Source organism: Pongo pygmaeus, chromosome 7 (genome assembly GCF_028885625.2).
Source record: "Pongo pygmaeus isolate AG05252 chromosome 7, NHGRI_mPonPyg2-v2.0_pri, whole genome shotgun sequence".
Lineage (NCBI taxonomy): Eukaryota > Metazoa > Chordata > Mammalia > Primates > Hominidae > Pongo > Pongo pygmaeus.
The window spans coordinates 122044987-122066500 of NC_072380.2; the positions used below are offsets into that span (position 1 = coordinate 122044987).

The following is a 21514-nucleotide window of genomic DNA, read 5'->3' on the forward strand; positions in this document are numbered from 1 at the left end:
ATCCCTATTATTTATCCAATTAATACTGTCTGCAAATTTTGTGTCAGAGTAATATTTAACCAAGTGTCACACACTTTTCTAGGCATTGGGGATTTAGTGGTGAAGAAATTTGTCCAAGCTATCATGGAACTTCCATTGGAGTGGGAGAGTCAGATAGTAAATGAACAAATAAATATCTATTAATTTCAAATAATGTGCATAATGAAGGAAATAAAACAGGTAGTGTGATAGAGACGGCCATGACAAAGAGTAGCAGATAACATTGAATATTCCAGAGATGGTCTTTGTCAAGGGTACATCCGAGCAGAGATTTGGATGACAAGGAGAAGCTCAATATACGAAGTTCTAGGACTCAGCCTTGCCCTTTAACTTTCCTCAGGCTTTTCTGCCTTTCAGGAATAACAAGTGATAGTTAATTGTACTAAACAAACAAACAAAAAACTAGGGAAAAAATTCAACTCTTAATAATATTGTCCTGAGCAGTTTTTAATAAAAATGTGAGTATGTTTGCTTTGATGTCTTTGCTTTTTTAAAAAAGGTATATTGCTGTGATTTTACTAAATGGCTGAATTAAAGTTAAGAAAATGCTCAGATAATTCAAAATGTATAATTCTTAATATCAAACACAAGCATATATACTTTTAGAGACTTCAATGTACTGTTCATTCTTTCTGATAATGCCATAATTGCCAATGAGATATAAATTAAATTTGAATGATTTAATAATAATATCAAGAAATATAAACCTATTCTTAAAATTGTTCTTAAGTTTGGCACTTGAATTTTTCTAAGGAGGGAGAAGGGATTGTGATAACAACCACAAGCTATGATTTCCACCAGACAGAAACAAGACGTATCGCTAAAATCCTGCATGATCATAAAATTCTCATTCTTGATGACAGCCTTTCCTACACTCACTTTGGTAAGTGGATGCTTTTTAACCAAATAGATATATAATTGTGTTGAAAGATTCACATTTACTCTGTAATTATAATTCTTTGATAAAACATGTCACAAATATGTTAAAGGAGCATTTTATTCAGATTGGCAATGATACCCAGTGAGCGCTGCTCTTTCTGTGTTGGTTACCGATAGTCCCCGCTATGTGCTTTCATTCATTCAGCAAATATTCAGACCTACTGTTTGACATTTTATAGGGTAAGACTCAACACTTTCTGTTTAAAGCAAGCTCCTAGGTGATTCTTGTGCATGCTGAAATTTGAGGATCCCTGATCCAAAAGCCTTGTTGTCCTAAACTGTTTCATGGATATAGTCTTTAGCGGTAAATGCATTTAGACAAGTAATAATGGAAGGATAAAACTATAATTGTTGAGGAAAGAAGGAATAAGCATGATCTGAAGATGAGTTTTCCACTTACAGGAGCAGGGCCTTCCCAGCACTCTAGCCTTTCCCCATTTGGCATGGTACCTTCATCCAAATCTCAGGAAGTGGGAGCAGACAGTAGTGTAAAGTTAGAAAATCCTTTCAGATGCCCATGACACTCACAGGAACTCCAGATGCAAGACAGCATGATAGACTAGCAGACATCTGACCTGCATGAAAAAGAAACTGAAAAGAACTTCTCAAAGCAGTACTTTGACAGAAGCGCATGTGCCTATAATTCTATATCATATATTTTTCTTTAAATCATGAAGAAAATTTTATTTGAAAAATGTTTCATTTTAATTGTTGTAAAACGTTGGTTTTTGAAGTTTGACATTATAGATTCTTTCATTAAAATATCAAGCATTTTTCTCTGTTTGAAATGCACCTGCTTGTCTTAAAGTTTTGAATAACATTTCTTAAAATGTAGCGTGTAATCTAGGTTATGTTTTACAAATTGTTAAGATGTAAATGTACAGATGGTGTTGGATATGCTACTACCTATTGATGAAGACTTGTGGTTGATATAAAATATGCCACAGAAAAAGTGGAACAAACCAAGGTTTAGGTGGCAGGAGCGTTAATAGCTATGTGTTGTTGATCCTTCTCCTAGCTTTGGGCAAATTCTTTTACTTCCCTACCTTATTTCCTCATCTACTAAAATTACAATACACTTCTCAATTTGCCACACAACAGGGTTTTCATGTATAATTTGAAGTGATTATATACTACCTTCAAGATTTGTTAAGTAGTAACTTTATACTTGCTGATTATAATAATCATTTTGATGTAAATAGAGGAAATATTTTTGATTATATTTCATTTTATAAATATGAATATCATAATATCAGACTGCCATCTATATACGTTTAAACATGTAAATATAATCATGCATTCATGTTGATATTTGGCTTATTAGAAGGCTGTTTAGCATATGAACTGCAAAGGAACTAGTAAAGACAGATATTTCTCAGCATTGGCAGTAATCTAGCTGCCTTTATGCTGCAGCTGAAAAATACCATGTCCCTGGAACTGGTGAGAGCTACACATTAGCAGCTGATGTTGGGATACTGAGTAGGAACATCAAAATAGTTGGTGAAGATTACCCAGGTTGGTCTGAGGACTCTTTTGGAGCACGCGTACTGGTTGGTTCATTCACTGAAAATATGATGACATTTAAAGGTTGGTATCAATTCAGTTTATTTTTCTAAATGAGCTATAACGTGATCTCATCTATATTTAGTCAGCTCTTACATAATTCTCACTTTTTTAGTAAGATTATGTGGGAAAATAAAGCATTAAAAGTGATTATGCAGCCCAGTTGTTACCTTCCAAGTAAATTCTCTTAAATTACTGCTTTTAATTTTATCTTCACAGACAAAATGAATTATCAAATTAACAACGACCTTAGGTAACAGTTAGACCAGTCTTTCACCTAACAGAGATAATTTTATAATAAGTACCACAGATCATTTGTTGTTTTCATTTTGTTTTAAGGAAAATTTCAAGCATACACCAAAAATAGAGAAAACAATATAATGAATACCAATGTACTAATCACCAGCTTCAACGATGATCAACTTTGGCCAATCTTGTTTCATCTACACCTCCATCCACTTTCTTCATGCTCCTGGATTGTATTGAAGCAACCACATATTATATCATCTAGAAATATTTTAGTATGCAACTCTAAGACATTTTAGAAAATACCAACAAATATCACACCTAAAAATGTTAATTTCTTAATAATAATTTCTTATCATCAAATGATAGTTCAAATTTCCCCAGTATCCTCCGACCCTCCCTCCCTCCCTTCCTTCCTCCTTCCCTCCCTCCCTCCCTCCTTTCCTCCCTTCCTCCCTCCCTTCTTTCCATCCATCATCTTGTTTCAAATAAGGATCTAAATAAGATCCACATTGCAACTGGTTATGAATCTTAAATCTGTGATTCATTCCTCTCTCCTTGCAATTTATCTATAAAAGAAGTTGGTCCTCTAATTCTGTGGAGTTTCCAACAGTCTGGAATTGAGTGATTGCATTCCTGGAATTTAACTTGTTCTTGTCTCCCTGTATTTCCTATGCCTAGGTGATTTAAAACTAGAGATTTCAGGCTCAGTTTTTAGTCAAGAATTATGCCAGACAGGGTGTCTCAGGCCTGGAATCCCAGCACTTTGGGAGGCCAAGGTGGGATGACTACTTGAGGCCAGGAGTTTGAAATCAGCCTGGGCAACATAGTGAGACCCAGCCAAAAGAAAGAAAGAGAGAAAGAGAGAGAGGAAGGAAGGAAGGAAGGAGGGAAGGAAGGAAGGGAGGAGAAAAGGTACAGTTGGTAGTGTATTTTTCCATCAGTAGGTACATAATGTATGATTGTTTCTCTTCTTAACAGTTAATAGCTACTAATTAACATTGCCTAGATTCATTAAATCATTAAGGTTTAAAATTTCCTTCTCATTTATAATAAAGAAAATCTCCCTTAAAGAACCATTTGACTGCACTGAAAAATAGTTCCTATAGGAAATACAGGAAAAAATGCTTGATTTTTCCTCATATTGAGTAGGTTTCAAGATAATGTGTTGGTTTCCAAGCATCCTCCCAAAGTGACAGGGAGTTTTTATTTGTTTAGTTGTTAGTATCATTATGTGCTCCTGGATCAAAACATATTTGACCTGTTCAAATCCATTGTGATTGTTAATTTGATTAATACTCAGAATGCTCCATTATTGACCTTCAGAAACTTTTCATGTTGATGCCTGTCCTCTTGACAGGACTTAGTTTTCTAAGTCTCTTTACTTTCTGATACGGCAAGCACATATTGTAATTTTTTTCTAAGATTGGAACTCATTGTTCCGCCAAGTAATTCTGGTTCTTTTTACTGGAAGATGTTATTTGGATCCCACAATCTGGGTACTAGGAGTAGATCATCCATTCTTGATTTGAACTGTTTCTGCAGGTACTCATTTGTTCAAAACACTGCCTATTTCATTTTGCAACAGATCTATTTTAGAAAATCTTTATATTGAGCAAACAGCAGTCTCATTATAGCCTCTATTTGTTGGTCATAATCTGCCAGAGGAAGCTTACCTGATGATGGTGGTGCTGCTGCTGCTGATAATGATGGTGATGGTAATGATGAACATGATACAAGATCACAGGCAGTGTGCTAAGCATTAAACACATACGATCTCATTTAATCCTCATAATGTTATGGCATAAATATTATCCCTCTTTTAAAGATGAAGAAACAGATGATTAAAGGGGTAAAGTTGCTTTGATCTTGAATATTAATTTGTGTCTTTCTCACTTCAAATTCGGTGATGAACTCTATTCCTATGACAATCTTTCCTTGCTCCTATAAATTGTTTTGTGATGTGAGTAAAGACAACACATCTATGGCTTTTTTAAGCCCAGGTGGCTTGTAGTAATCATGTCTTCTCTATCATTATCTCAATTATTCATATCTTCTCAACCATGTATATAAGAATTGCCTCATGGATTTTAAGGTAGGCTTTCCTTTCTAGCACAAAATAACTTTCCTCCAACACATCCTATTAAGTATCAGTTTTTGAACAAATAATATTCTCTTTTGTTATTTTCCAGCCATGAGTTCCTGTGCCTCAGTTTTTTTTTTAACTACATGATAGAGATATAAAAGTTCCTAACCCACAGGGTGCTTTATGGGAATTAAACCCCATACTGCCTGTTATGCATTTAGTACAGCACTTGACAAAGAGCAATCTCTCATGGATTGTTATTGCTGTTATTAGTAGTCTGTAAAATTACCCTTTGCCACCTCGATGGTACTTATAATAAGCTGACCAGCAGATAATTGGCAATACATATTCTGAAAGAGATTATAAAAGGTAATGCCCTTAAAAGCTCTTTATGGCATCAAAAGGGAAATGTCAGGTAAATTACATTTTATGCCTTATGCCATACATTCTCAATTCGAAAATATCACCCCCTAGGAGGAAAAACTTAGTTATTGAGGTGGGGGCAAAAAATGTAGGTATTACAATGGTTTGTGGTCCTCCAAAGGGCCACTGTATACTAACAGATATATGGTATATATGCGTTATTAAAATTTTGCAGGAGAGTGCGTGCTATTAGGAAAAAAAATGTTGAAAAAGGCTATTTGTGAGTACAATGAAAAGAGGTCTGAGAAATACTACCTCTTCTGGATTAAAGGAGCAAAGAATAATGATTTTTTCATGAAAAATTTGAACAACTTTGTGTAGCTTTTCAAACATGTTTTATTCCAACTGTTTTAAGAAAAACAAATTTTAAATCTTTCCCTACCTTAGGAAATGCAAGAATAAGTAATGTGGAATTTTATCACAGTGGTCAAGAAGGCTTCAGGGATAGCACAGATCCAAGATATGCTGTAACGTTTCTTAACCTAGGACAGGTTTGTGCTTTATTTTTAATTTTGTGTATATTAAAAATATGCAAAATATTTTTATTTTCATTTGGCTTCTAAATAGCCACATCTTATATTAGCTAAAATTATAATCTAATATAATAGAACTTTCTTGGCCCATTAACTTTTTAGACCTATGTAAGCAGGATTTGACTCCACCCATATTGTGCGTTTATTTAAGGCCAGTAAAAACCATAGGAAAAATAGTACAGAGGGTAAAAAAATCAAAGATCTATAATAGTGGTTTATATATCCACTTTATTTTGCAATGACCAAAAAAACATTTTTCCAAATGGTTTCTAGTAAACAAAGAGAGTATTGCTTAAATTTCTCAAATGAAATGCATGTCTGATCTACACCTCCATCAAAAGTGGGAAAATAAATATTCTGAGAGGGCTGGTGTTTTAAGAAAAATGAGAGACAGCATATTTCTTAGTAGAAATAAAAAATAATCTGTAGGTTTAAATTGAAACCCCTAACCTGTTCACTGACTGGTTCCTATAGACATTTGAATAGTAACTCCTTGCCTAAAGTATTACTTTTTGTAATTAAAAAAAAAATCCCTGTCGTCATAAAGTATTTTGAAAAAATAATATTTAGCACCTTAGCATTTTATAGGTGATAATAGGAATATAAATGCATAGAAAAGAACTTGAGAATTTTGAAATCTGCATTTAAAGTAAGCATATATATTTAATATATCTAATAATAAATTCAGATATATGGAAATTTCCATATTTTATATATGGATATATTGAAGACTTATGGAGAAATCATCTTTAAGAGAAAGTGAATTGAGTATTGATTATTGATCAAGGTTTGTTTACTGAAAATCATTTACTTCAATTTTTTAAAATATATTGTAATTTTATTTTAAAAATGTTCTCTGTATCCCAATGTTGTATAGATTCAAGAACATGGCTCATCTTATATTCGAGGCTGTGCTTTTCACCATGGCTTCTCTCCAGCAATTGGTGTATTTGGGACAGATGGATTGGACATAGATGACAACGTCATTCACTTTACAGTGGGGGAAGGTAATATAATAATATTTTGGTCCAAATTACACATTCTGTGGAGGCTTTCTTATCTGTGTACTCTAGAGCCACACTGCCCAATTGATCTTTCTGTGAGGATGGAAATGGTCTATATTTATGCTGTCTATTATAGTAATTACTAAGTCATATGTGTCTATTGAGCACTTGAATTATGGCTAGGAGCTGAATTATGACTGAGGAACTGAATTTTTAATTTTAATGGTACATAATTTAATTGTACTTAATATACATTTAAATAGCCACATGTGGCTATGGCTATCATATTAGACACTATACCCCTATAACATGGAAGAATTTTTACCACATCATGTTCTTATATGAGTTATCTAATCACTAATTATTTAAATTTAATACTCCTCACATATCAATCACAAATGTTATTACAAATAAAAGTTATATACAACTTTAGGCATATTCTATTGATTTTTGTCAATATGAAGTATAATAAACTTATTTAATGTATATAAAAGCTGTGGGTGTGTTTGTTAAATAAAATCTGAGATGGACCCTGTGAACCCACATATTTAACAAGCATCCCAGAAGATTCTAATTCAGATAGTCTATTAAAGAGGTAGAGTTCATTATCAAAGAGTTCAGAGGACTCCTTCAAAACTCTAAGAGGATCATTTGTCAGGCTCAAAGTAGAAAAATAATTTTATTGAAAAATCTAAAAACATTACTCATAATAGTCGTTGCAAGTTGACTTATGTATTTTGGGGATTTTCTTTCTTTTTTTCTTTTTTTAAACAGGCATAAGAATATGGGGGAATGCCAACCGAGTCCGAGGGAATTTGATTGCACTTTCGGTTTGGCCAGGAACCTATCAGAACAGAAAAGATTTAAGTTCAACTCTCTGGCATGCAGCAATTGAGGTAGTGAGAACAAACTTATAATTACACTAATTTATAATTATATCAGTTATTGAAAAATATCTAATAAAATGAGCTAACTAAAGGAGTGAATGCACTTTTAAAAAGATGATGTAAGTTTCGATGGCCATTGGTATATATTTTTTTCTGTCAATGTCTATTGGTTTAAATAGTTCTCTTACCTCATTTCTTCTCCAACATTATTTCAAGTTCCAGTACAGGGCCTCTTTGCTGCTGCTCGACTGAGTGCTTTAGGTATATTGCTACTTAATTCTGGATTTAGTTTCCTCCCTAAATGAAAATAGACAATGGAATCTCTAAAATTCTTTTCTCATCTAAAATTGTCATGATTTTACATGCAAGGTTGTTATACTTATCTGATATTACTAATTGGAACCTTCTTGTTTGCCATGAAGTTTCTTCAATTACTATAGGTGTTTGTTGAGATATAGAGTAAGATTACAAACAAGAAAAGAGAACGTGGAGGAGATAGCTTCCTCCTGTCTTTACCTATGACATACAATCAAAGGAAATTTAAAATAGTTATCTTTGAAAGATGAGATAAGGATTGAGTTTTTTTGTGTGCAACTATTAATACCTTAAGGTAAAATCTGAAAGCTGAAATTTAGTATACATTTATGAGGTAAAAAATATTCTCTTTTTATCTGTTTATACATATTAAATATCAATTCCAAATCTTTAAGGCTATCTATGGCTTTTGAAGGAAAAGGTACTTAATTGACATTTATGAATTCATGTGACTCTATTTTTATCAAAATATTTAAAAATAAGTGTGTTTGATATGGTCGCAACTTTTCACTGTTTTGCTGACACCATAGGCAAGAATGAAATGTGTGCTCTATGCTTCCATTTTTTATTACTTTGACTTGGGTTATAAAATAAAATTGTTTAGTAATTACCTAACGCTCATGCTAACCTACTTTGTGATTATAGCAAACGTTATGTAAACTAGTCAATGTCTCCACTGAATCTTATGATCCACTCTCATTGCCTTAGTTGTCGTTTTTTAAATAAATTAATCAAATTGGTAACAAAATGTAACTAAAAAGAGCTTGCACCTGTAATCCTAACTACTTGGGAGTTTAAGAGGATTGCTTAAGCTTAGGAGTTTGAGATCTACCTGAGCAACATAGCGAGACCCTGTCTCTCTCTCTCTCTTTTTATATATATATGTTATATATATTCTATGTATGCATACTTTTATATAAATATATATTTATATTAAACATATATAAATATAATATACAAACATACATTTATCGCTTTTTCAGTGATCACAACTTCCTAAAAAAAGTGTTAACATTCTTCTTACCTTGTTATAATACTGGAATGTGTTCTGTGCCTTGTAAATTTTAAACCACATTCAGTAGATTATGTGACTGAAATAAGAAATAATCTCTTTAATGTAGTTTTTAAATGAAGTCCAGGCTATAGTACTTAATGATGGTTTTACACCAAGAACCTAGTGTAGTTTCATCATTTGTAATTAAGTTTGAATGGGGTAAATAATAAATAAAAATTTTCCTCCTAAAAATGTAGTCATAATTAAAGGTTTTCATAAGTATATTGTCATACACTTACTCTCGATTTATATAAATGTTTACTAGCCTGATACACAGTATTTTTTTTAATCATTGCACTAGATAAATAGAGGGACCAATACAGTTTTACAGAATAATGTAGTGACTGGATTTGGAAGAGCAGGATACCGCATTGATGGTGAACCTTGCCCAGGTAAGTCTTTTAAACCAGGAATCGCTAAAACTAGGAAATAACTTGTAGAAAATTGTTAAAATAAATAATTATTGTTTTTTTTCCCTTTTAACTTTTTTTTTTAGTTATTATTATACTTTAGGTTTTAGGGTACATGTGCGCAATGTGCAGGTTAGTTACATATGTATACATGTGCCATGCTGGTGAACTGCACCCACTAACTCGTCATCTAGCATTAGGTATATCTCCCAATGCTATCCCTCTCCCCTCCCCCCACCCCACAACAGTCCCCAGAGTGTGATGATCCCCTTCCTGTGTCCATGTGTTCTCATTGTTCAATTCCCACCTATAAGTGAGAATATGCGGTGTTTGGTTTTTTGTTCTTGCGATAGTTTACTGAGAATGATGATTTCCAATTTCATCCATGTCCCTACAAAGGACATGAACTCATCATTTTTTATGGCTGCATAGTATTCCGTGGTGTATATGTGCCACATTTTCTTAATCCAATCTATCATTGTTAGACATTTGGGTTGGTTCCAAGTCTTTGCTATTGTGAATAATGCCGCAATAAACATACGTGTGCATGTGTCTTTATAGCAGCATGATTTATAGTCCTTTGGGTATATACCCAGTAATGGGATGGCTGGGTCAAATGGAATTTCTAGTTCTAGTTCCCTGAGGAATCGCCACACTGACTTCCACAAGGGTTGAACTAGTTTACAGTCCCACCAACAGTGTAAAAGTGTTCCTATTTCTCCACATCCTCTCCAGCACCTGTTGTTTCCTGACTTTTTAATGATTGCCATTCTAACTGGTGTGAGATGGTATCTCATTGTGGTTTTGATTTGCATTTCTCTGATGGCCAGCGATGGTGAGCATTTTTTCATGTGTTTTTTGGCTGCATAAATGTCTTCTTTTGAGAAGTGTCTGTTCATGTCCTTGGCCCACTTTTTGATGGGGTTGTTTGTTTTTTCCTTGTAAATTTGTTTGAGTTCATTGTAGATTCTGGATATTAGCCCTTTGTCAGATGAGTAGGTTGCGAAAATTTTCTCCCATCTTGTAGGTTGCCTGTTCACTCTGATGGTAGTTTCTTTTGCTGTGCAGAAGCTCTTTAGTTTAATTCGATCCCATTTGTCAATTTTGGCTTTTGTTGCCATTGCTTTTGGTGTTTTAGACATGAAGTCCTTGCCCATGCCTATGTCCTGAATGGTAATGCCTAAGTTTTCTTCTAGGGTTTTTATGGTTTTAGGTCTAACGTTTAAGTCTTTAATCCATCTTGAATTGATTTTTGTATAAGGTGTAAGGAAGGGATCCAGTTTCAGCTTTCTACATATGGCTAGCCAGTTTTCCCAGCACCATTTATTACATAGGGAATCCTTTCCCCATTGCTTGTTTTTGTCAGGTTTGTCAAAGATCAGATAGTTGTAGATATGTGGCATTATTTCTGAGGGCTCTGTTCTGTTCCATTGATCTATATCTCTGTTTTGGTACCAGTACCATGCTGTTTTGGTTACTGTAGCCTTGTAGTATAGTTTGAAGTCAGGTAGTGTGATGCCTCCAGCTTTCTTCTTTTGGCTTAGGATTGACTTGGCGATGCGGGCTCTTTTTTGGTTCCATATGAACTTTAAAGTAGTTGTTTCCAATTCGGTGAAGAAAGTCATTGGTAGCTTGATGGGGATGGCATTGAATCTGTAAATTACCTTGGGCAGTGTGGCCATTTTCACGATATTGATTCTTCCTACCCATGAGCATGGAATGTTCTTCCATTTGTTTGTATCCTCTTTTATTTCCTGGAGCAGTGGTTTGTAGTTCTCCTTGAAGAGGTCCTTCATGTCCCTTGTAAGTTGGATTCCTAGGTATTTTATTCTCTTTGAAGCAATTGTGAATGGGAGTTCACTCATGATTTGGCTCTCTGTTTGTCTGTTGTTGGTGTATAAGAATGCCTGTGATTTTTCTACATTGATTCTGTATCCTGAGACTTTGCTGAAGTTGCTTATCAGCTTAAGGAGATTTTGGGCTGAGACACTGGGGTTTTCTAGATATACAATCATGTTATCTGCAAACAGGGACAATTTGTCTTCCTCTTTTCCTAATTGAATACCCTTTATTTCCTTCTCCTGCCTAATTGCCCTGGCCAGAACTTCGAACACTATGTTGAATAGGAGTGGTGAGAGAGGGCATCCCTGTCTTGTGCCAGTTTTCAAAGGGAATGCTTCCAGTTTTTGCCCATTCAGTATGATATTGGCTGTGGGTTTGTCATAGGTAGCTCTTACTATTTTGAGATACGTCCCATCAGTACCTAATTTATTGAGAGTTTTTAGCACGAAGGTTGTTGAATTTTGTCAAAGGCCTTTTCTGCATCTATTGAGATAATCATGTGGTTTGACTTTGACGAGCTGAGAGAAGAACGTTTCAGACGATCAAATTACTGCGAGCTATGGGAGGATATTCAAACCAAAGACAAAGAAGTTGAAAACTTTGAAAAAAATTTAGAAGAATGTATAACTAGAATAGTCAATACAGAGAAGTGCTTAAAGGAGCTGATGGAGCTGAAAACTAAGGCTCGAGAACTACGTGAAGAATGCAGAAGCCTCCGGAGCTGATGCGATCAAATGGAAGAAAGGGTATCAGCGATGGAAGATGAAATAAAATGAAGTGAGAAGGGAAGTTTAGAGAAAAAAGAATAAAAAGAAACGAGCAAAGCCTCCAAGAAATATGGGACTATGTGAAAAGACCAAATCTACGTCTGATTGGTGTACCTGAAAGTGATGGGGAGAATGGAAACAAGTTGGAAAACACTCTGCAGGATATTATCCAGGAGAACTTCCCCAATCTAGCAAGGCAGGGCAAATTCAGACTCAGGTAATACAGAGAACACCACAAAGATACTCCTCGAGAAGAGCAACTCCAAGACACATAATTGTCAGATTCACCGAAGTTGAAATGAAGGAAAAAATGTTAAGGGCAGCCAGAGAGAAAGGTCGGGTTACCATCAAAGGGAAGCCCATCAGACTAACAGCGGATCTCTCAACAGAAACTCTACAAGCCAGAAGAGAGTGGGGGCCAATATTCAACATTCTTAAAGAAAGGAGTTTTCAACCCAGAATTTCATATCCAGCCAATCTAAGCTTCATAAGTGAAGGAGAAACAAAATACTTTACAGACAAGCAAATGCTGAGATTTTGTCACCACCAGGCCTGCCCTAAAAGAGCTCCTGAAGGAAGCGCTAAACATGGAAAGGCACAACCGGTACCAGCCACTGCAAAATCATGACAAAATGTAAAGACCATCGAGACTAGGAAGAGACTGCATCAACTAACGAGCAAAATAACCAGCTAACATCATAATGACAGGATCAAATTCACACATAACAATATTAACTTTAAATGTAAATGGACTAAATGCTCCAATTAAAAGACACAGACTGGCAAATTGGATAAAGAGTCAAGACCCATCAGTGTGCTGTATTCAGGAAACCCATCTCATGTGCAGAGACACACATAGGCTCAAAATAAAAGGATGGAGGATGATCTACCAAGCAAATGGAAAACAAAAAAAGGCAGGGGTTGCAATCCTAGTCTCTGATAAAACAGACTTTAAACCAACAAAGATCAAAAGAGACAAAGAAGGCCATTACATAATGGTAAAGGGATCAATTCAACAAGAAGAGCTAACTATCCTAAATATATATGCACCGAATACAGGAGCAACTAGATTCATAAAGCAAGTCTTGAGTGACCTACAAAGAGACATAGACTCCCACACATTAATAAGGGAAGACTTTAACACCCCACTGTCAACATTAGACAAATCAACGAGACAGAAAGTCAACAAGGATACCCAGGAATTGAACTCAGCTCTGCACCAAGCAGACCTAATATACATCTACAGAACTCTCCACCCCAAATCAACAGAATATACATTTTTTTCAGCACTACACCACACCTATTCCAAAATTGACCACATACTTGGAAGTAAAGCTCTCCTCAGTAAATGTAAAAGAACAGAAATTATAACAAATTATCTCTCAGATCACAGTGCAATCAAGCTAGAACTCAGGATTAAGAATCTCACTCAAAACCACTCAACTACATGGAAACTGAACAACCTGCTCCTGAATGACTACTGGGTACATAACGAAATGAAGGCAGAAATAAAGATGTTCTTTGAAACCAACGAGAACCAAGACACAACATACCAGAATCTCTGGGATGCATTCAAAGCAGTGTGTAGAGGGAAATTTATAGCACTAAATGCCCACAAGAGAAAGCAGGAAAGATCCAAAATTGACACCCTAACATCACAATGAAAAGAACTAGAAAAGCAAGAGCAAACACATTCAAAAGCTAGCAGAAGGCAAGAAATAACTAAAATCAGAGCAGAACTGAAGGAAATAGAGACACAAAAAACCCTTCAAAAATTGTTTGTTAATTCAATATGTAATATCTTTTCCTTCTGGGCACTGAAATAACTCAACAAGATAAATTATTTCAAGATAACATTGGATCTAAAAAAATAAATAAATAGGTTTCTAAGGAAAACTTTATTTTCCCAAGTTTATGATCCCAAAACTCCAACGACAACTTGAGTTCTTGATTTGGTTGGTATTGGGACAGTAAGTACCTCATCCCACCACCATTTTTAAAAAAACAGCACTTATTATAGAGATACATGTTGACATACGCCATTATTTTAACTTCTGCTTTGGTAGAATAAATGCTCACTATTCATATGTTAAACCTGCATGCATCAAAAAGTCAATGAACATGAACAGACACTTCTCAAATATAGATTTCTCTATATTGGATTAGTAAAAATTAAGAAGTAACTGAGCATCTACTCTTTTGGCAAGGCTGTAGGGAAAGCGAAACATTTACACCTTGCTGGTTGAAGGACAAAACAATATAATCTCTACTTAGGGTAACATGACAACATCTACCAAAATCACATGTGCATTTACCTTTGACTCAGTATTTCCAATTCTATGATTCTAGCCAACAGTTGCCTTGACAAACTTAGAAAATTATTTATGAACAAGGCTATTCATCACAGCATTGTCTGTCCTAGCTGAAAACCAAAAGACACTTTGTGTCCCGCAGTGGTAGAATAGTTACATAAAGCCAGACGATGGAACACTAGACTACTCGAAGAAAGAAGACAGAAGAGTTCAATGAATTGATATGAAGAAATATCTAGAATATTCTTAAGTGCTAACTGGAGAGTGCAAAATAGTTTATATAATACTATTTTAGGTATAATACCTATAAAATATGTTTTGTGGAAGCAAGGGAAGGAATCAGAATGTATATGATATTTGTATTTACATAAGGAAAGTATAAAAATCATAGAAAGTAATTGGGAACAAGGAGACTCAGTACTTATAATTGCATACTTTTTAAATAACCTTTATATTTTCAACCAATAATTTATAATAAATAATTACCAGATCAAAAAAGTAAAATACATAACAAATCTGCAGACTTTACCCCTCAAGAAATTTAAAGAAATTTAAAGAAAATGGGACTTTCTTTGAGAAATGTATGTCCCTTCCAGAGTTGATTTTAAAAGAAAAATCTCAGTGTAGTTACTTTTTAACAGCTTTATTTGGCATGATTTATATAGCATAAAATTCACCTTTTAAAAAATATACTAGTTAAAAGTGTATTTATTTTTAAGATTCTTTGAATCAGCATTTTTTTTCTGTCAATTCAAACATTTTTAGACTTCAGCTGGTTTTATTCTTGTGCAAAATACATTTTGAAGGAATAAAAACTACTTTGTCAACATACTTAACTGATTCCTTGATATATGCTTTTGTTAAATATTTTAGTTCCCAACCACTTAAAGTGGCTTTTCTTTGACTTAAAAATTTAAAATATGTAATTTCTTTACAACTACAATAAAGTTATCCTTATGGATTTTTCAACATCAAAATATCTTTGAATATGAATATTTACTAGTATGTATAATGCTATGTAATGCATTTTTCACTGACTATGTTGATATTCCTAAATAATTGAGACTATTTATAAGGAGATTTTGGAGTTATAGCAACTGAAATATGAAACATGAAATATGAAACTGAAATATGAAACAGAGAAATGAAGAGTTTACGTTCCTGTAATGGTACATCAATTTATTCAATCCATCCTCCAGACAAGAGTCTGGGAAACTGGGGATAGTGATATATACTGGGTTCAGGGGTCAAACCCTATTTGTCCATGCATCTATATTGTGTGACTCTAAGGGAGAGAAATGTAAAAATCTTCTTTTAATAGTAATAATTTTAATAATGCAGGAAAGTTATCAAAACCAGGAAAATCATAAATAAAATGTAAAACCCAATGGACTAGGAAGAAGGGAAAATCAGCAGAAGATAAAAGGAAACAGATACCAGGGAACCTGAACAGGAGAGCTGGTATTAAGTACAATTTAGGAGGTGGTGCTGCTCTTTATAGACAATCCTCCAATTCATGCCTGTGTGGGGAGGGAGTTATTGTTATTGAACTGATTTGGACATAAGTAAAACTTTCATGAAAATCGCCTTTGTTCTATATATTAATAATGAGTATAGTTGCCATTTATTGAGAGTATTTGCTAGGCACTGTATGTGGGTTATTTCATTTTATTTTGAAACAATTTCATTTTATTTTGAAACAATTTATTTTGAAACAATTTCAAATTTCAATTTATTTTGAAATTTTCAATTTCAATGAATTAAATTTAATTCATTCAATTTAATTCATTCAATTTATTCAATTTAATTCATTCAATTTAATTCATTCAATTTAATTCATTTCAATTTAATGAATTAAATTTAATTCATTCAATTTAATTCATTCAATTTATTCAATTTATTCAATTTAATTCATTCAATTTAATTCATTTCAATTTATTAATTCATTTTAATTCATTTTAATTTAATTTTTAATTTTCATTTAAATTTAATTCAATTTAATTCATTCAATTTAATTCATTTCAATTTATTTTCAATTTATTTTGAAACAATTCTGAATTAATCATTAAAACTTTTTACATATGAGGAAACTAAGGTCCTAAAAGGTTAAACAACTTTCCCAGGATAATGCATACACCAATTGTTAAAATATTTAAAGACCACCTATCTCTGTACTATCTTCTAGGCTCCAAGAAATGTTGGTGAATGAGCTAGGCGCAATGTCTTCTGTCATGAAGCTTACATCTTAGTAGGAGAGAAGAGATGGATAATTCTCAAATAATTAATAATGAAAATATCAAGTGAAAGGAATTTTAATTGTAATGTAAAGTGACTGAGGTGTTATTTTGTATCAGGTATTTACGGAAGGTCTTTTAAGGAAGTGACATTTGACTTGAAAATGGGATGGCCAGAAGGACATAGCAATGGAAAGATGTTCAGGGGAAGCATTTCACAGACAGTAAGCTGTATCAAGTTTAGGCTTATTTGTATCTAAATCCCATGTTCTTTCTAATTAAATTAATGTTTTCTTTAATCAGATAAAATAATGTAAGGGTGTTAACACTAAAGTTTTGCAAATGAGTATACAGTTATTTTAAGTAACAGTGAAGAGACTAGTTAGACAAAAGTAAATACTAATTAGAATAAACCAGGCGAGGTGGGGCATGCCTGTAGTCCCAGCTACTCAGGAGGCCAAGGCAGGAAGATGGCTTGAGTTTGAGACGAGTTTGAGTAACATAGTGAGACTCCATCTCGAGAACATTTAAAGAAAAACACTAAATAGAGTGAACCATAAATGGCAGAGCCATAAAAATATTTGATCATATTAAACCTGATATCAGAATTATGTATGTAATTTTGAAAAGAATTTTGTTAACTTTAACTGATACTGCTTATTAAAACTATATGACATGAAATGTAGTGTTCATTCTCTGGTTCTGTATTTCCCTCCAAGGCCAGTTTAATCCTGTGGAAAAGTGGTTTGACAATGAAGCCCATGGAGGTTTATATGGGATCTATATGAACCAAGATGGCCTTCCTGGATGTTCTCTTATACAAGGATTTACCATTTGGACATGCTGGGATTATGGAATTTATTTTCAGGTAATTATGATTAAAGATGGTGATTGTTTATTTTCTTTTATGATTGTCCTTAGTATTATGTAACCTGCAAATTCTGTTGCAGACCACAGAGAGTGTGCACATTTATAATGTGACCCTGGTTGACAATGGAATGGCCATTTTTCCAATGATTTACATGCCAGCTGCTATATCACACAAAATTTCCAGTAAAAGTGTACAAATTAAGGTAAGAAATTAATACAGCCACACCATGGAGAAAAAAATAACTCGAAGGGTGGAATTTCTGAAGGACTAATAAGAATAATCTCCTTAACTTCTACAACATCTATCTCTGTCTCGCCCACACCTCCCTGACTTTTTTCCCACTGCCCTCTGCCTAAAAAACTTCTTTTTTTTTTTTTTTTTTTTTGACATGGAGTCTCGCTCCGTAGCCCAGACTGGAGTGCAGTGGCACAATTTCGGCTCACTGCAAACTCCGCCTCCCGGGTTCACATCCTGCCTCAGCCTCCCGAGTAGCTAGGACTACAGGCGCCCACCACCACGCCCGGCTAATGTTTTATATTTTTAGTAGAGATGGGGTTTCACGGTGTTAGCCAGGATGGTCTCGATCTCCTGACCTCATGATCTGCCTGCTTCGGCCTCCCAAAGTACTGAAATTACAGGCGTGAGCCACCGCGCCCAGCAAAAAAGCTGTTCATTCCTATCTCTCTTCCTCCCTTCCCTCTTCTTGCTTATCACCTGCTAATCTTGCAATAGTTAGTTAAATTTTCGCTCCCTCTATGAAGTTTTTTCTGAGCCAGTTTAGGTGGTAATGACACTTCCTCCACTTTTTTGTTCCTACTGTTCCCTGGATGTATTTATCACAGAAACATAACATGTCCTTATATATAATTATTTACATGTCTGTCTTCCCTCTCCTATTCTCAGTGTTTTTCCAGTTGGGGTAGCAACCTTTGTCATCTTTGTTTAATGAATGATCCACTTTTTGAATTTATAGTTTGCGTTTTATTTACTACAGTAGAATTTAGTACTATTCATTATCATGTTTTCTTTTAGTAAGAGCTATTATTAATGCTATATTGTTTGGCTTATTTCCAAACAGAGCTCATTAATTGTTGGAAGTAGCCCTGGGTTTAATTGCTCTGATGTCCTAACTAATGATGATCCCAATATTGAACTCACTGTTGCTCATCGGAGTCCTAGATCTCCATCAGGTGAAAAATTTGAAACTTTAATTTTGTTGTTCATACGAGTGCATATTCAATTTTCATTAACTTTTTTTTTTGGTAAAAGGTGGGAGAAGTGGGATTTGTTGGCCTACCTTTGCTTCAGCTCATAACATGGCACCCTGAAAGCCCCATGCAGGGATCATGAGTTACAATGCCATCAGTGGCCTTTTGGACATCTCAGGCAAGTACACAGTCTTTTACAAATCTTCTCAATTTCTGTAAAGAATGTGTAGAGGATAACTAATAATGTTTCATTGTTAGTAAAAATGATTTAAGTGAATTTTTATAGCAATCTGCTCAATATGACAAAGAAATCAGACATCAGAGTCAATTTTGAGAATGGTTTCTTGGCAGGATTCTTACACTGTATGTTGAAGAATTGATGTTAAATTTTCCTTCTAAAACAACAACAACAAAACACTGGTATTTGTGATTTAATATTAATTAATTTGTATAATTTGTAAATGCCCTTTCATGTAAGTAGGATTATATATTATCATCCTCTTTTAAAATTGAAGAACCTTAAGCTAAAGAACTTTAGTGCCTGGCCAAATTCCCACAGCTATTGGCACAGCTAGGATTAGAATCAAAATCTTCTGATTCAAACTCCACTGCTCTTTCACTGAACCAGGATGGCTGCTTAGAAATGTAAAATAATTATATGTAAATTAATGTAGTAAACACATCAATTATTTTCATTTGGCCTATTAAATAACACAGTGCATTTCCTGTTTTAATGGAGCAAGTGTCCCTTCCAGGATAATTTTAACCAGTGTCTCTTTGAAGAAAGTAGTTCAGTAAGTTAGACATCTAAGTTTTAGCATATTCTTCCTCACAACTTTAGATCCCAGAAATGTGAAACAAATGAGGAACATTTTTAAGTGTTAATTGCAATGTTCATACCCTTGGAGGAAATTGTATAACATGCTACATAGGTTGTAATTGAACATATATGGCTTTTAATAAATAATATGCTCCAGAATATTATAAATATCATGTGGCAATGAAACTGCCCTTATGAAATGAAGCCTTAAGATTGAAATTTATTGAAAGAACATTAATAACTATTATTCTTTCATAAGATATAGTCTTTTAAAATAACATGTAAAAGTTGGTTGACTGAGATTCCCTAGAAACAGCCTTAGATGAGGACTTTTATATTAGTGGCTTCTTGGAACACCTAGTAGAAAGGGAAGGAAGAGAACAGGGTAAGGGAAGTTGCTAAGCAAGGATATGATATGAGCTGAAGGGCGGCTACACTTGATGTCACTGGGAAACTCTAGAGTGTAAGTTAAAATTGCCACGGAGTTGGTCCCACATTTGGCAAGGTGGGTGGGAGACGGGAGTCATTTGTATCCCTATGCTACTTTTTGGTTACAGCTGCCCCTATGGGGAGGACCTTGATTTCCCAGGTATGTGGCTCCTTTCTGGCTAAGCTAATTGTCTGGGAAAAGGGAGATTTGTTAACAGCCAATATTCAAAGAGATGTGAGATGGGTGTACCAGCCTGTATCCACTTTAGTCCTCTCTTGGGACCACTGGGATCTACTTGCTTTCTTCATTGTTAGTTATATTAAGTTACATATGATTTCTCCAAGATTCTGCATGGTCACAATTTCTGGGAAAAACTTTAAGAAGAGGGTTGGTGGTCACACTGCCATAGCTGGTCCCTAAACCATAAATGATACTCATCATCTCTCTCATCCATCACCCTTTCTAAATTTCCATCTTCCTTGGTTAACACTTCTGCTTGTCAAGATGGCTTGCCTGGTAGAATCCCTGTTATAAATAGGCCCCTGGTCCACGGTGGCTCACGCCTGTAATCCCAGCACTTTGGAAGGCCAAGGCAGATGAATCATGAGGTCGGGAGTTCCAGACCAGTCTGGCCAACATGGTGAAACCCCTACTCTACTAAAAATACAAAAAAAAATTAGCTGGGCATAGTGGCGGGTGCCTGTAATCCCAGCTACTTGTAAGGCTGAGGCAGGAGAATCACTTGAAACTGGGAGGCGGAGGTTGCAGTGAGCTGAGATCACACAACTGTACTCCAGCTTGGTCAATAGAGTAAAACTCTGTCTCAAAAAAAGAAAAAGTCCCTGGTTTCTGTGCCCTTATGAAGCCATGACTTCTGTACTTGCCATTTTACAACTAATAGTGAGCATATACCCCAGTGGATCATGTGAGTGCATCCTGCCTTCATTCTATAGAATAGGCCTACCTCTGCATGGTGATCAGGATCAGTTACTTCTGCCAGATGGTAAATGCCTTCTTTGTCTGATGAGAAGCCTGAAGTGACCATGAGGTAGGTATAGCTTTATTTTTATTGAGTCACTTACTGTATGTCCTGCTGAAACACTTCTCATCTGGGAACTATGACCTCTAGACTCATAGAACCTAAAACTTTAGTATTGGAAGCACAAGTTCCCCAAGTGAACTTCCAGGGATAATGGTGAAAACAGTTACTCCCACTTCTTGCCTTTGGTACCAGCACCCATGTATTCTATATTTTTGATATATACCACCATATAATGCCTTTTGTTTTAGGTTAATAACACATTTTTTTCAGGTTGTCATTTCCAAAGTTGACACCTCAGCTGTGCCTTCAAGAATCTATTCCACCAGTCTTTTGGGGTGACATTCTCCAGATGCTATATTGTATGATTGGAGCAATTCTTCCATTGTGATCCCATTGTCTTATGGTCGCCCCGTACCTATTTTGTCGAACGTGAGTTCTTTAGTCCAGGGTGATGTTATGTAGGAGCCCGTGCCATTAGATCACTTTGTG

The 21514-nt window shown here is 34.8% G+C and overlaps 1 protein-coding gene across 1 annotated transcript in view; it reads left to right on the forward strand.

Moving 5' to 3' along the window:
- PKHD1L1 (PKHD1 like 1) overlaps positions 1-21514 on the forward strand; it is a 180183-nt gene that overhangs the window by 131622 nt on the left and 27047 nt on the right. The window contains 10 exon segments of the mRNA XM_063669026.1: positions 793-922; positions 2392-2565; positions 5684-5787; positions 6707-6836; positions 7608-7729; positions 9391-9481; positions 17374-17522; positions 17605-17727; positions 18604-18715; positions 18795-18911. Coding sequence (XP_063525096.1) covers positions 793-922; positions 2392-2565; positions 5684-5787; positions 6707-6836; positions 7608-7729; positions 9391-9481; positions 17374-17522; positions 17605-17727; positions 18604-18715; positions 18795-18911 — 1252 coding nt within the window.